Source organism: Trichomonas vaginalis, chromosome III (assembly GCF_026262505.1).
Source record: "Trichomonas vaginalis G3 chromosome III, whole genome shotgun sequence".
NCBI classification, from domain to species: Eukaryota; Parabasalia; order Trichomonadida; family Trichomonadidae; genus Trichomonas; species Trichomonas vaginalis.
In genome coordinates, this window is record NC_067205.1 from 890,020 (window position 1) to 906,748 (window position 16,729).

The 16,729-nt window shown below is 29.4% G+C and overlaps 4 protein-coding genes and 2 pseudogenes across 6 annotated transcripts, besides 5 other annotated features; 4 read left to right on the forward strand and 2 right to left on the reverse strand.

Annotated features, from left to right (window-relative positions):
• Positions 1–4,400: part of a mobile genetic element that runs on past the window's edge.
• TVAGG3_0616990 lies at positions 1,946–2,596 on the forward strand (annotated as a pseudogene). The gene has a single exon. A coding segment is annotated over exon 1 (651 nt).
• TVAGG3_0617000 (uncharacterized protein) lies at positions 2,860–3,222 on the reverse strand (the record flags this gene model as incomplete). Its single annotated transcript, XM_001299155.1, has 1 exon — positions 2,860–3,222. The coding sequence occupies one exon, from the start codon at positions 3,220–3,222 to the stop codon at positions 2,860–2,862; it is 363 nt and encodes a 120-aa protein (XP_001299156.1).
• Positions 4,401–5,067: 667 nt separating the features above from the next.
• Positions 5,068–6,135: a mobile genetic element.
• Positions 6,136–6,138: 3 nt separating this feature from the next.
• Positions 6,139–6,349: a mobile genetic element.
• Positions 6,350–7,025: 676 nt separating this feature from the next.
• Positions 7,026–7,842: a mobile genetic element.
• Positions 7,843–11,952: 4,110 nt separating this feature from the next.
• TVAGG3_0617040 (N-acetylmuramoyl-l-alanine amidase family) lies at positions 11,953–12,189 on the forward strand (the record flags this gene model as incomplete). Its single annotated transcript, XM_001299154.1, has 1 exon — positions 11,953–12,189. One exon carries the CDS (start codon positions 11,953–11,955, stop codon positions 12,187–12,189), a length of 237 nt encoding a protein of 78 aa, XP_001299155.1.
• A 24-nt stretch (positions 12,190–12,213) lies between these two features.
• TVAGG3_0617050 (uncharacterized protein) lies at positions 12,214–12,429 on the reverse strand (the record flags this gene model as incomplete). Its single annotated transcript, XM_051240214.1, has 1 exon — positions 12,214–12,429. The coding sequence occupies one exon, from the start codon at positions 12,427–12,429 to the stop codon at positions 12,214–12,216; it is 216 nt and encodes a 71-aa protein (XP_051086801.1).
• A 1,269-nt stretch (positions 12,430–13,698) lies between these two features.
• On the forward strand, positions 13,699–14,139 carry TVAGG3_0617060 (uncharacterized protein; the record flags this gene model as incomplete). The annotated part of the gene is made up of 1 exon (XM_051240215.1): positions 13,699–14,139. One exon carries the CDS (start codon positions 13,699–13,701, stop codon positions 14,137–14,139), a length of 441 nt encoding a protein of 146 aa, XP_051086802.1.
• A 150-nt stretch (positions 14,140–14,289) lies between these two features.
• Positions 14,290–16,729: part of a mobile genetic element that runs on past the window's edge.
• On the forward strand, positions 15,962–16,656 carry TVAGG3_0617080 (annotated as a pseudogene). Its single transcript has one exon. A coding segment is annotated over exon 1 (695 nt).

A 16,729-nucleotide genomic window follows, 5' to 3' on the forward strand; every position in this document is an offset into this window, starting at 1 on the left:
CATGGCAAAGATGAGACAAGTTTTAAATATTTACAATAGCCGTAAACAAAAAGGTTTGGAAACACTCCCCCGAAGAAAATGAAAAACAACCCTGACTTAGAGAAAGACTATATATTTAATAATTTAGTCAAAAGAGACAAACAAGAAAGAATGCCGGGTTCAAACTTCAGAAAGGTGACAAAGTAAAAATAGAAATACCTAAACGCGACCCATATGAAAATACTATTGACTATGACAACAATGGGAACCCGACAGGTACTCACATTCGTGTTCGTAAAAATAGAAGAAAGTATACAAGAGAATATTATGAAGTTTTAGGCAAAACATGGCAAAATGTACACACTGCAAGCAGAAGATAAAACTACTATTGTCAGACCTCGTTTCAAACTTGTCAAAGTTCAAGGTGGTATACTTTCAAAGACAGTTCCTAACAAAATAAGACAACTCCTGACGAATATGCTAAAGAAGTTGAAAATGACGACTAAGCATTCTATACCATGCGTAAACTGTCATGTAAGGTGCATGTATTCTTTACTTTGTCCCGTTGTTTGCGTATATCCTGAAACGTGATGTGTATGGTTTCCTCCTCCTCAGTGTTACTCCAGAAAAATCTATAGCAAACTTAACGTTGTCTTTAACATCATATCCTTTACCTTTTGTCATTGCTGACCAATCCCAATATCTATGCTTATGCCAACCTGCTTGAGCTGTACTTAAATCTATGTAGTGACTGTGTGCAGGTAATTTTCACCTGAAATCGTTTTACTTCCACCTGTTTCCTTTGAAGAGTTTGCACAATACAAAAACCTGTCGACTATTTGATGTCCAAGTTCCAAAACCCAGAACTGTTCTGGTCTGGTAGAGTTCATTGACGTATAAATAGAGCCTATAGGATATAAGTTTGAAGTATTTCTGTCTTTAATGTTTGAAGCTCTGTTTTGTCTGCTTTCTTGTCATATAAATCTTGAGCAGTGAATTTAATATTATGTTCATCCTTCATGACATAAACATCTTTACATCTAATGTTTCTCATCGTCGTTATGTCGTCATCCGATGTTAAACCTTGTGGAAAGTTAGGAGGTTTACAATATAATACATCCCACCAGTTTCTTCAACCGTTCCTTCAATACTTTCTATAGCAACAGTTGTAAAACTTGTATGTGTATGGTTCTTATTTGCTTTCTTTTCAAGGCTAACGTTTAAGTCTGTTATTTCAGATTAGAATGTGTATTCCAACGGCACTTTTACTGTTTAAGGTTTCTTGTAAGTCTGTTATTTCAATATAGAATGTATATGTCTTTTTTAGAATATTCGTTTTCAGCTCTTGTCACTTCACTTGACATTTTATTGTCAACATATGTTTTGTCTGCTAGTTCAGGATGAGTATGTTCTTTTGTTGCATAAGCATTGTTAGCTCTTTCTTCTTCTTTTGCTATTGCATCGTCTACATATTCTTTGTCAGCTTTGTTGTCAACATCTGCTTTCAAAAGAAGTTCATTTATAGGTTTCTCGTTTAAAGTTCCTTTTGTTGGATTTATCAGACAGTATTGTTCTTCTTGTCTTGAAACAGAAACTCATCTGTCATTGGGTTTAATGTCAGTTTTAAGTTTCCTTCTTTCAATGACTCAGATATCTTAGAATAGTTTGAAAAGTTTGTTGTGTCTTATTTAGAGCTTGCATAATGAGTTGTCGGTTTGTTTGTATTTCTCTTATGGAAGCAAATCTTTCGACATTTTATTCTAGATAAAATATGCTTCCAATAGAAAAGAAAATTCAAGAGTTGCTACAACTAAACCATTAGATGAACTTTTTACTAATGTCGGTCAAAAGTTTGAGACAGATACCGTAAAGCATGAAGGCTATCGTTTGACTACCCATTAAGATGGCTAAGAGACCCATCCGTCACAAAAGCTATTGGCTTTCGTAGAATGAAGTTCATTTCAGAAGCCATACATGGTTTCCCATTTACGGTCGGTTTTGAAGTTCGATACTATAACAAAGAAAAACGTATGTATGAGAAATTTGAACAGGGAAAACTTTTACAAGTTAGTTTGCTTGTAAACTTAGAAACAACTCTTCAAGCTTTTCAAGAAAAAAAAACGATATCTATCTCGAATATGCAAAACAGTATAACATTGACGAGGGAGAGTACCATCTCGATATTATTTATGACAGGAAAAATGCAACTGTTAAAATCAATAGAATAGAAGACCTTGGAGAAAACGTTTATATTTCTACAAAATATAACAACTTGGCATGGTATAGATTTATGAGGATGTTAAATCAGCCTGCAGCATATCCAGTACACCCAGACTTTTATGAAGTCGAAAACCCTAATGGAACATATGAAAATGTTTTCGACCCAGATGCTATTATTGTTCATGCTTCATTTTCTGGCGCCCAAAACTCTTTCTTATGCTTGGCAAATGACTTTTACGAAAAACCTACAAAGTTATACGAACCACCAAGTGGAAGTATTTCAGACTTTCAAGTATGGTTTACTACAGATGGAAGAAAAAGAATAATTCCATTATACCATGCGTTTTACTTAGAACTTAGTTTCATATACAACTACTATCGAACGGTAAAAATATAATTTTTTAATACGGTTGAGGTGTTGGATTTGGTTGCCAACTAGACTGTGGTGCAGGTTCAGGCTGTTGTATAACAGGAGCTTGTTCTTCTGGTTCAGGGTCTTTAGGTATAATACCAACAAACTGACCTACCCTTTTACCAATATTTTTGACACCGTTCCAAATTCCTCTTCCTACGGTTTTATTCCATTCCATATACCTCTTCCAACATTTCGAAAGAAGTTCCTATCTTACTGAAGAAACCCATTTTACTATATGTAAAAATCTAATGTCCGCCTAGTCTTTTGCGTTTCCTGTTGAGTTCCATAGCATTCTTTAACTGGAGCTCATACATTCTGTTTCTCCTCTGGTAGAAAACATATTCTGGGTCAATTCCTGTGTTCGCGTCATCTGCATAAAGTTGTTTATATCCCACTTCAGGGTTTGTATAAAACTCTTTCCATCTCATATTTGCATACCATGGTGGCAAACCTAACGCAGCGTCATTTGACATGGCAGTTTGCATTTGTACATCTGTTGGCACTTGACCATAGTTTGCCATTGCAGTTTGTATTCTAACTTCATTTGGAATATTCTCTGGGTTTGGTTGTCCAGGTTGCTGTGCATTCGCTAAGTTCTGTGCGTCCATTTAATATTAGATAAAAATATCTCTTACGAGTACATATGCTGAACATTTGCAGGCATTGGTTCATCTTCATATTCTCTATATCTTTCTGCCACGTCAAAGAAATAAATGACACAATGGAAAAAACCTAAAACAAGTAGTCCTATTTCAAACCACATTTACTTACTAATAAAATTTCTTTATTGTGACACTTTCTCCAGTTTATAGGACCTCTCTCATATTCTATCTTGTCATATATAAACTCATAGTCATGTATGTCCTCTAACCATCTCATAACGGTTTCCAAACCACTTTTATCGGATGTAAAGTAAAAGCATGGATGGTTATGTAAAACGTCTAAAGTTTCTAAAGAGTCTCTCAAAGTCCAGTCTACTTGGTATTGAAAATCCCATGTGTTATAGAACGGCGGGTCCACTATAAAGAAAACATTTTCCTTGTCTTTATATTTTTCATACAAATCTGTCCAATGACATCTCACAAACTCTATACCCTCAATATATTTTTCTATGTCCTCTTTGAAAACATTTGTATAGTTAAGATATAAAACTTTTGACATAAGTGTTTCAATGTCATGAACTCTTATAGAACCACTATATAATAGTCTAGCAGATATACTATCCCAGTCTATATATTCTGCTTTTTTCAAAACCTCTCTCACAATATTTTTCTTATCTAATGGTATACGTTCCATCTTACCTATCTGAATCTTTTCTTTTAACTCTTTCAATATATTGTTTGTGTCTGGAATATGTTTGAGACGGTCCATATAGTTGTCGAAGTCATTGCATATAATCTTTGAGTCTGGGAATATTATATGACACAAATGGGATATATAGAAACTTCCACCGAACAAATCTACAAATGTTAGACCATTCGGTAGTTTCTTAAGTTCTCTCAATATAATATCTTTACATCTACTCTTATTTCCAAAGAACGGTAACGGTGGTTTTGTAAAATTCATTTATATATAATAATAAAAATGTTTTTACCCGAAAAGTGACAGAAAAGTGACAAAGCATGAAAACATATATAATTTGTGAAAAGCGACACATTATATAATGTTTTCGACCCAGAAGACTAACAATTTTCCGAATAAAAACTTCATTGATACTAAAACATCTTCGGGGCTAGAGGGCACGAAGTGCCTGGAAGCCCCACTACCTTTTTTTTTTTTTTTTTTTGAATATTATATAAAAAGTCTCTTTAATATTATATTTCATATTTTTATCGATTTTTAAAGTTTTTGCGAAAAGTATTCAATTATTTTTGCTATTTGGTCGGGTAAATGTCAGATTTGCGACATTTTCTGATATGATATTCAGATTCTACGTTGATAATAATGCTTATAGAACCCTCTTGCTATTGTGTCAAAATTGCGAAACCGATAGCAAAAATATCTCGCAATATCAAAATTGAGATATTGAGTGAATTATGCATTATAGAGATTAAAAATCTGATTTGTGAAAACATCTCATCAGTTTCTAGCTAATTCAAAAATCTTTACTATCTTATTCGATTAAAATGAAAAGGGAATAGTTTCATTATGCTTTAAATGACAGCCTTATAATATAATCATAGTTTTCGCTCAATATGCAGCTTTTTTTTCGAAATCTATGGTCAATATCCTAAATACTGATTGCTTTGCATTCATATCTCTTACATTTTCTATACCCACATCACTATTCATTGCTATTCCTATCTTTTTCATTTTTGTTTGTTTCTCATAATTTCTCAAAAAACATGATAACTTGATATTTGTAAATATTATACTTTATAACGTAAATAAGAACTTGACCTATTAAGAAAAGCAGTAATGAAAAGAAAATCTGAAATTCATAAAAATTACAAGAGATTGGGACATAGTTGCAATTTGGCACTTTTTGTAAAAAAAATGGGGTCATACTCATAATGAATAGAGACTTATAGCCAAGTCTTGATATCATGCAGGGAGAATATACATTGATAAGCAATTATATTTTATAGTAGTAGTATTCAGAAATTCTTACAATTTACAATACAATTTTCAAAAATGGATAAAGACTTATAGCCAAGTCTTGATATCATGCAGGGAGAATATACATTGATAAGCAATTATATTTTATAGTAGTAGTATTCAGAAATTCTTACAATTTACAATACAATTTTCAAAAATGGATAAAGACTTATAGCCAAGTCTTGATATCATGCAGGGAGAATATACATTGATAAGCAATTATATTTTATAGTAGTAGTATTCAGAAATTCTTACAATTTACAATACAATTTTCAAAAATGGATAAAGACTTATAGCCAAGTCTTGATATCATGCAGGGAGAATATACATTGATAAGCAATTATATTTTATAGTAGTAGTATTCAGAAATTCTTACAATTTACAATACAATTTTCAAAAATGGATAAAGACTTATAGCCAAGTCTTGATATCATGCAGGGAGACTCTCTACAAATACAAAAATTGATTATCATAAGGAAATACAAATTTATCAATTTTCATGTGAAAATTACATAAATTTGTTCTCCAATAAAATAGCAATAATACTTTGAATGTTATATTAAGTAATATAGCTTCAGGTAAATAAGCTTACACTTCAAAAATATACTGTTTATTCATTAATTTTTAAAAAAGTCCAAATTATCTAATCTTGCTTACTCTTCCTTTAAACTTCTTTGTGCCAAATTTAATATTGCCTTCAAAGATGGAATAAGGACATTAGGTTCAATCCTTCGGCTTTCGACAATTTCCAAAATGTGTTGAATTAATTTCAAACATTCATCGTGTTTTGAAGCTCTTTGCTCAACAATCTGATTACCTGCCCTTGTAAGAATTCTTACTGCTCTATCTTCATTCAAAACATTAGCGACTTGCACCTTAATAATCGCATTTGGAATCACAACAGTGATGAGAGTTATGACGATATAAAAAAATATTTTATTATACTCATTCGAAATTAAAAATAATAAAATTTATATATATTAATTTCATTAAATCATGGTTAAAAATCTCACCGGAAAAATAACCTCAGTGTGATAAATTTATCACCGGAAAAATTTACAATAAGGTTAATACCGAAAATATCGAAAAATAAACATTTAAGGTTAATTTAAGAGTATGCACTTTTGTCACCTACTCAAAATTACAAGTTTCTGATGACAATTAGCTTAATTAAACCAGGTACAAGATTATATAATTGTATTTTCTATCCAATTATCCATATAATATCTTATCCAGAAAAAATAACTTGATCAATACCAAATGATTTTTTAACTAGTAAATAAAGTATTTTCTTTACACACACATTGTATATCATAGTTTTTTTTTGGTTTCGCAAAACATCCAAAAACAAATATGCTATAAAAGTGACAATTTTAGCAAAACGAAACCCTTAAATAAAATGAATTTCTCAAAAAATCAAATTCAAAATTAATAATGGATAATGACTAGATATAATCTGAACTTTTGAATGCATACATTTTTTGAAAAAATTGGATTTTGAAAAATTATGTTGTTTGTAGTAGTAGGATAGGAAGGGTTGTGTGACTTTTTTTGTTACGTCTATATATAGATGAAGGTATATTTTCACATCTTCTATATATAGATGATATAAAAATTTTTTCTTACGTTTTTTAAGTCATGAATTCGTAAGAAAGCGCGACATTATTAAATAAATTAGTAATAAATATTATATACTAAACACATTTTAAAAAATTAACATTAATTTTAAAATAATTTATTTTTTATCTTTTATAAAAGAAGCTATATATAGATGATGTCAGATATTCCGCGATTAATTAAACATTGTTTAAATGAGATATAAAAATTGCTCACATTTGCTCACATTTTGGCACTTTTTTTGTACGTTTGTCAAAAAATTGTGAGGAAGATCTCACAAAAATAGTCAAAATGTGAGCAAATTTTGAGAAGTGCTCACATTTTGACATACGATTATTTTCATACGTTTTTTTGATGAATTCTAATAAAACTTCATTACCACTTTCAGAACGAAGCGTAACTTTTCAGCACGTAACGCTCTATCATGTGTAGTGACATATTATTCAAAAAAACTCAGATTGCTTATCTTATAATAACAATTTCATTAGAAAAAATGCACGATTTCACGCTAAAACTTTGAAGCAATTCTTAAATTCGGATAAAAAATCGATATGTATTACACTTTAAACTTCAAAAAATGGTTCAAAATTTAGACTTAGTTTATCTTAACAATATAGCAGATTTTAAGCCGAACAAGTAGGAGTAATAGAAATAGCTCTTGAAAATAATTACAATTAGTAATATGTAAGTCAAAGTTCGAGTATTCTAATAAATAAACGTTCCGGATTTTCTTTACTACAAGAATCAATACTTAATATATAGAAGCAACAGTAAAAACTTATTAGAGATTCAAAAAGAAAGTTGACTAAAGAGAATCTTTTTATATAAGTAATTTTATTTTTTGAAATACGAGATCGAATAAACATGTATTTTATTTTATTACTATAATAATACGTTTTTACATAGTAAGAAAGTTTAGAGACTGAAATGAAATTAAAAATTGAGAAAAAAATAAAGCTTTTCTATAAAAATTCATATTAATATATAGTATAATGATATTACAATTTATTGATAGTTGTGTTAGAAAAAAGGTACATTCACTATTTTTGACAAAATTTTAAATTTTCATGGGGTTGTAAATCTTATAATAACTAGATGAATAAGGAATAAATCCCAGTATGATGTGCATCATTATATTAAACACTATATGTAAGGCTGGTGATTCTATTAACACTTATGAAGATCTATAGTATTTGAGCAGATAAATTTGATAATTTCCAAAACTCTTATATTTCAAAATTAAAGTGTGCGAATGCATTTAAATGAGAGCAAAAAGAGATTGATGCTGTTAAAACTATGTGTTAATTTGCAATTATTTCGCATCACAAGAACTACCCAGTAAATTCGGCTATCTTTCTTTGCAATTATTCTCCATTATACATATAATATAATGGTTAGGGTTTGAAGAAAAGTTACTAGAGAATTATTGACTTTTGAAATAATGCAGAATTTTACTTGAAGAAATCATTAATTTATGAGTTCCAAATTGCTAAGCATGACGAAGGATCATTAAATTTGCTACAATTAAATACACTTATTGCAGAATTAAGATTTTTGAAATTAAAAGTTTGAAATATTGCCTTTTTGAATAAAAATTTAAATTTTATTATATAATCATGATAATATCTTATAGAAATTAAAAGAAAATATTTTAAACCATTCAAATATTTTGAATGTCTTATCAATTTAAAATATTAAAAGATAGCTTGATTTTATCATCATTAGTTGTTATCAAAGTTTTCTTCTTTTAATGAACAACAGTAAATGATTTGTTAATTACTTGTCTTCCTTTTTCGCAGCAAAATCGAAAGTTATGATGATAATCTTGCTCTCAATTTTGAAACTCTCTGATTTACAAGTAAGCATTCCTTTGGAAAAGCAGTCCTATTCTGTTTTCAAGATATTTTAAAGCCTCAATTTCATACAATGCGCAGATCTATTCGAAATTGCAAGAACTCTCAAGAAAAATGCAGCAGCAAAGAAGATTCCATAGTTTCTAGCATCAAAAATTTACAACCTTAATACAACAGTTAAAGAGAAGCTCGAAAAGAAAATATTTAACCATAAAGCTGGAAACCATTCGATATCTACTATTGGATCTAATAAAAAGTTAATTATAACATATTTAACATGCTATTTGTTGACTTTGTTCCATTATATTACCATATATATCTTTTTGAAATCTAAAATATTTTTACAATTTTAACCATGTGTTGTTGAAACCATATATCAATCTTAGCTAAAGTATAGTTTATGAGTCTGTCACCATCTAACGTATGAATTTTCAAAAATGTCAAATATGTTCATTTTTTCTGTAGATTCAGCCATAATTTCACGTTGTTATACTATTCAACTATTATTTAATATTTTTATCGATTTAAATATATGATGAGATGCTTAGTTCTCCTGGAAATCGATTTTTAATCGCAATTTTAACTTTCCAAAAAAAATTCAAAAATAAAAATCCCTCTCAATTTTCTAAGTTTTATAACTCGCCAAATCTCTAGCCAATTTTTTTGGCCCGTATAAATATTGTTTGGCACTATATAGGGATGCTATTTATCATATTTTCATCCCATTTTACTGTTATCGCCTAGTGAATGTACCTTTGTTAGAAAAAATATACAACTAAAATGTCAGTTTTAAAAAATTTAAAAATTATATTAAAACAATAGTCATTGAGGATGGTTAATTGCAAAAACTCAAGAAACTATCATTATCTCTCTTTGCTTAACACATCTACAACTGGAAACATCATTCCAAATGAAGTTCCTCAGTCTCGTCAAAATTTCTCTCTCATCTACAACAAGCTTAACTCAAAACTCAAGAAACTATCATTATCTCTCTTTGCTTAACACATCTACAACTGGAAACATCATTCCAAATGTTGCATTCAAGAATCCTATTATTATTCTTTCTTTCAATCTTTTATATTTACTCTTTAAATTCTAATATAATATAAATTCTTCATTTCCTTTGTTTAAACTTTTTTCATTTTAATACCATTTTATCAGATAGTAATTTTTGTTTTTCTCTGACCAAAAATCTTCTCAATTTAACTCCACCTTCACAAAAATTCATTGAGTTCTCTCAAAATTCTTGTATTTTTGGTATACTTAAAGTATCATCTTCAAATATTTTTTTGGAGAAAATTGACTTTGCATAATATCGTAATACTTTTTAAGGCAGATAGATTTACCGTAAGTTGAAGAACTTTTAATTTGAACAGAAATTATTCAACAAATATTCTTTTTATTTGATCAATAAATTGTAATATCATTATACTATATATTAATATGAATTTTTATAGAAAAGCTTTATTTTTTTCTCAATTTTTAATTTCATTTCAGTCTCTAAACTTTCTTACTATGTAAAAACGTATTATTATAGTAATAAAATAAAATACATGTTTATTCGATCTCGTATTTCAAAAAAATAAAATTACTTATATAAAAAGATTCTCTTTAGTCAACTTTCTTTTTGAATCTCTAATAAGTTTTTACTGTTGCTTCTATATATTAAGTATTGATTCTTGTAGTAAAGAAAATCCGGAACGTTTATTTATTAGAATACTCGAACTTTGACTTACATATTACTAATTGTAATTATTTTCAAGAGCTATTTCTATTACTCCTACTTGTTCGGCTTAAAATCTGCTATATTGTTAAGATAAACTAAGTCTAAATTTTGAACCATTTTTTGAAGTTTAAAGTGTAATACATATCGATTTTTTATCCGAATTTAAGAATTGCTTCAAAGTTTTAGCGTGAAATCGTGCATTTTTTCTAATGAAATTGTTATTATAAGATAAGCAATCTGAGTTTTTTTGAATAATATGTCACTACACATGATAGAGCGTTACGTGCTGAAAAGTTACGCTTCGTTCTGAAAGTGGTAATGAAGTTTTATTAGAATTCATCAAAAAAACGTATGAAAATAATCGTATGTCAAAATGTGAGCACTTCTCAAAATTTGCTCACATTTTGACTATTTTTGTGAGATCTTCCTCACAATTTTTTGACAAACGTACAAAAAAAGTGCCAAAATGTGAGCAAATGTGAGCAATTTTTATATCTCGTTTAAATCCTGAATGGGTTAAACTTCAATTTAAAAAGGAAGACTGTGAATTATTAAATGAATATGAAAGCCAAAATAAGCTAATGAGGTATAAATATAATGATAAAGAATATTTAATTTCATGGAATCAATGGAGTCATAATCAAAGACCTCATAAACGAGAAGAAGAAATTGAAAATAATGAAATGGAAATCATTGATGACATTAAAGAGGATGGAATTCCTAAATTTTGTAGAAAAACCTTTAGAACTAAGTTAGGAGCATATAAACGTAGAGTATTAAATCCTGAATACATAAAACATTTATTTAAAAAGGAAGACTGTGAATTATTAAACGCTAATGAATATGAAAATGCTAAATCAAAACTGAGATATAAATATATTGGAAGTGATGAAAGGTGTAAAGATAAAGATAAAGTTTATTCAGTTTCATATAATAACTGGCACACGTTAGGGATAAGAAAACATTTAGGAGATTATGGTAAAAGTTCTGAATTCTTTAAATCTAGTATGTACGAGAGAGTAAAAGATTCACTACCATAATGAAATAAAAAAATAAAAAAATAAACTTTAAAAATTCATGTCTCAGAATCAACATTGAACTTTAAGAAACTAATGATTATTTGAATTTATGAAATCAATTATCTGATTCATTCTTTCTTCAATCTCTTCTATTCTTTTTGTTAAATCATCTATTTTCATTAATGAGGTGATTCTTGATTGAGGAATAGATTTCAAACTAACCACTCCTTTTATTTTTGAAATTTTGAATCCATCAACTTTAAACATTTTATTCAATTTACACGTTGTCAATTCTTCAAATAATTTTTTATTATTAGCATAATAGTCATTAAATTCTTCAACAGATGAAAAAATTTTTATTTCAGTAATTGGTTTAACAACGTTTATTTTTTGTTGAACATTTTCACTTTCATTTATTTCTTCCTCCTCTGTTTCATTTATTTTTAAAATTGGTTTCATTTATCATTAAATAAAAATTAGAATATAAGTGATGAAATATATTTTTTAATTAATATTAAATCAGAAATGGCGGCAGGATTCTTTAAAAAATTATGGGATGGAATTAAGAAAGCTGCGGGTTGGGTTCATAAAAATATTATTAAACCTGTTGCAAACTTTTTGGCACCAGTAGCGAAAACGGCAGGAACTATCATAGGTGGAGTATTAGGTACTAAAGCAGGTAATCCGGCGATGGGAGCACAAGCAGGTAACGCAATTGGTGGAATAGCTGAAGGAATACTTAATAAAATAGGAGGTAGATAGTGGAAAAATAAATAAATATTATTTTTATCTTAGTATCGGTTGAAGTCTTTGATAAACTTTTTCTCCTTTATTTAATACTTCTCTTATTGGGGCAGCTTTTGGCGTTATTGATTCAGCAATGTCACTAATTGCTTCTTTATTCTTAAATATCCAATTTGCTCCTTTCTTCATTGTTTCCCAAACTTTATGCGCTCCTCTTTTTACTTTATCCCACAGTTTCTTAAATATACCTGCAGCCATAGTTGATTATTTCATTAAAATTAAAAATTCATTTTCATCTTTTAATTTTGATTTTTTATTTATTAATAAATGACGACTAACTATTTGGTGCCAAACACTAAACCGATTAATGGAAATGTGTTTCATTCATTCAAAAAGATAAATGAAATATTCGCAAAGAATGACGGTAGAAGATATTATAGAGAACTTGAAAGTTCATGCTATGACTCTGATGCTCCATATTTTGATGATAAACAAACTCATTTAAGAATTACAAATCCGGCTCATGATGTGAACCAATTAGGTGACACATATATTAAACGCAAAGTTAAAGCAACTCTAGTTTCAAATAAAGCTTTCACATGTGATGCCGCTTTTAAATGCATGCGTTTATTCGTTGGTTACAAATCATCAAATCAAAGCTTTAAACAATTAGAAGTAGAAACCGAAAGAGGTGATGCCGGTTATCTTCAGATGGATTGCGCCCGTGAATCTTTCGCATTTGCAACATATAAACCAAAATCAGAAAGGAAAGTTAAAAAGTTTGTTCATTCGTTATATAATAATGTTCAAAAATATGATAACTCAGTATGTGGTAAATATATTGACCCTTCAGAAGTTTTCAAGAACGCAAATGAAGAAGTTGATATCACTTTTGATATGATTATTCCGGTAAATGATTTGTTAGCATTTCAAGCGTTCGATGATTATCCTAAATCATTTGGTGATATCATTCTTAAATATTATGTTTTCAGGGATACTTTAGTATTTTGTCAGGTTGACCCGTTAAGAGTTGCTGATTTACAAAATTACGTTTATGAAAAGATAACTGATGAAAATTATGAAAAGATTATGAATCATGTTTATAAATATGATCGCAAATTCCAACAAATCGGACTTCCTGCCAAATTAATTACAAGCTTAGCCGCTACATCTGCTGACGCAACAGTTGATGAGGTTATTATTTCATGCACAAAGATGGAAGTTTTAGAGGATAAATGCATTACACCAGGATACGGTTTAATTGAAGAATCAGTTAAAGCAATACCACGTTTATTCAGTAAGGAAGATCCATTCATGATTCCAGCTCAACATATTGACGTTCGTTCACTAAATGGAGGTTGCATCACTCCTGAAGGTATCAGCTCAGATTTCTCATACGCTCTTCATAATGTTACAGATGTTGTGTTAACATTTCCGAAGAATGCAATGCAAAGAACGGTTTTAGAAAATCCAATGCTTCGAGGTCTTCAGGTCACTATAGATTCCAGAAACTTCCCCGATCAAGCGATGTCCACAGTGGGTGACATATTCTTTACACGCATGCTTCAAGCTTCTGATTTAGATGGAGTGAATGAATGCACAGAAGAATACGAGGACTCATTAACTAGACCACTGAATGCAGATGATGGCACGCCATTAGCTAGAACATGGAAAGACCAAACTTCATTCTTATGCACTATTCCAGTTCAACGTGATGGAGCGGGTATATTCTTTGATGGATTAGAAACTTTCAACTCACAAGTTACAGTACAAGTGAAAGCTTATCCAATCATTCAGGGTGAAAATGACACTTACTGTTCAAAGGTGACAAATCCTCCTCAGGTTTGGTTTACTAGGACTACGTATTGGACATGGACACCGGATGAAGGTTTGAAATATCATCCAACAGGTACACCACCACAGTATAGAAGTTCATATGATGAAATATTGATGAATAGAAATGTTTAAAATTATAAATTTATTTTTGATTAAATGGATTTAAATTCATCCACCCCTTATGAAGAATTAGCAGGAGTATATAATACATACGTAGATGATATGATTAATGAAGCATTGAGTGATAATAGAAATGCTCTATCTAAGGAAAAATTAATGAAAATTCCATATTCTGAATGTTACTTAAATTCAATCACTGCAGCAATTGGTAAACAAAATAAAGGTAAAACATTAACGATATTAAAACAAATTATCATTATTGCTAACACTTCCCCCATTCACATGTGTTAATTTATATCAACCGTTCAGGTTCACCTTCAGATGATACATTTGAATCTTTAAAGCATTTAATCAAAATTCCAATTATTTATTTATCACAAGAAGAAGCAGAAGATTATTTAAAAAACTTTTTAATGTATAAAGAATTATATAATACAATCAAGAAGCAAGGATTAGAGGATAAAATTATTGATAAACAACGGGATGAATTATTTGAAACACTTTCTATTTCAAATTTTGATAGAGAATTTTTGCATTCACTCATTTTTCTAGATGATGCGGTGAAATCAAAACTAATAACAAATGAGAAATCATATTTTAATCAGTTATTAACTCAATGTCGACACATTCAGTGTTCATTCTTTATGGCTGTTTAATACTTCAAAGCATTAAGCACAAACATTAAATCAAATCTATCAACCCTTTTCATTTTCAGTGGGTTTAGTCGTCAACAGTTGAACGTTATGCTTTATCAAGTGAATTTACCAATGAGCATTAATGAACTTTACACACAATATCAGCAATTAGGTGAACATGGAAAAATAATAGTTGATTTAAATAAAGGAAGTGTTAAATTTGATTAACTTTTTATAATTAATTTTTATTTTTTATTTATAATTAAACATGACAGAAATAGCAAATCTTCTACAGGTTCCATTAAAACAAGGGACAAACAAAAAGGGTGCATATAATAGAACTATGAAAGTTCCTGATGGAATGAAAGAATTAGTTCATATTGTTGCTGGTCTTCAAAAAGATGTTAAACAAATGAGAAACGTTTTAACATTACCAGAAGCTCAAGCATATGCCAAACGTCATGGTCCAAATTGGGAAGCACACGAAGCAGACATTACGGGTCCAAATGGAAAACCTGATGGTATAAATGAAGTTTTCGTTACTGATGGTCAAGGTAATATTAAAGTCATAAATGGTTACAAATTAACTATAACTGATTATCCTAAACGTAAAGCATATAATGAACGTTATCCTATGCAATTTGATGAAAATGGAAAAGCTGTTAAACAACACATTGGAGAAGGTGAAAATGGTCCAATGTATTCATACCGTCATAATCCATATTCTTATTTCAATGAAGAATTAAATGCTGTTGAAGAGGGACCGGATGGATTACCACGATATTCTAACCAGTTTGATGGTCAATATGCAAATATTAGACCTGAAATTTCAGCTAAGAAATTCTTTAAAGTTGCTTTATTCGATCCAGTTTTCGCAAATGTTAAAGATGAACTTAAACAGCAATTCCAACCAATTATAGTAGCAAGAATTGCATCAGGTGCTTTATCTCAAGCATTCAAAGATTTAATTAAGAAACCATTATATCAGCAACGAGGTTTAACTTATGATTTAGTTAAGGAATCAGATAAAAGAAAATTTGAGAAATCAGATGATTATAAGAATGCAATTAATGAATATATTCGGTCTATTAATTTCGATGAAACAGCTAAAAATCAACTTCATGAACAAATACAGGGAATAATAGATTCAAAAGTTCCAGCAAAATAAAAGTTTAAATATTTTTTTTATTCGATTATAAATGAGAAGACGTTTCACTAGTCAAAAGAACACTAACGCAAAAGCAGAGATTACGGTTGGTTATAACGTAAATGATGATAAATCACGAATTATTCAAAATGTTAAAGTTAATGTTAGCCCTGAATTAACAAGGTCAGCAACTCAACCAAATTTATTAATTCGTGACTTACCGAAGAATGAGAATGAAGAAAACCATGAGAATGGAGACCCAATCATTTTATCTGAACCCGGTAAAGAACCTGTTGAAATTCCCACTTATCCAACATACCCCCACCTCTTTCATCAAACATCGAGAACCCATATAAAATAGACATTAATTCTGAATTAATGAAAATTTACCGTGATATAATAATTAATAATTATGATTCAATAATAAATTTAATTGACCAATCCGGTTTAATTATTTTACCTTATGAATCATTAATTCACATTATCGCCATTCTTTGTGATGTTCAAGATTCAGACGTTAAGATTCAATTTTTCATAGATGATGAGGTTTCATGCTGCGGAACAGTTGCAAAAATAAATCCTATAAAGGATATTAGCACAATTAAGATATCAAAGAATGGAACAACAACTGAACTTCATTTAACATATAATGATATTTATAATAAAATAGTTGATGAATATAAAATATCACTTGAAAAATTCTTTGTTAAGGCTATTTAATATTCAAGCATTAACATTATCGAATAATAATCCTTTGAATCATAATCAATAATAATTGACCTTTCACCAGTTTCTATCGTTTGTTTTATTTCTTTTTGTT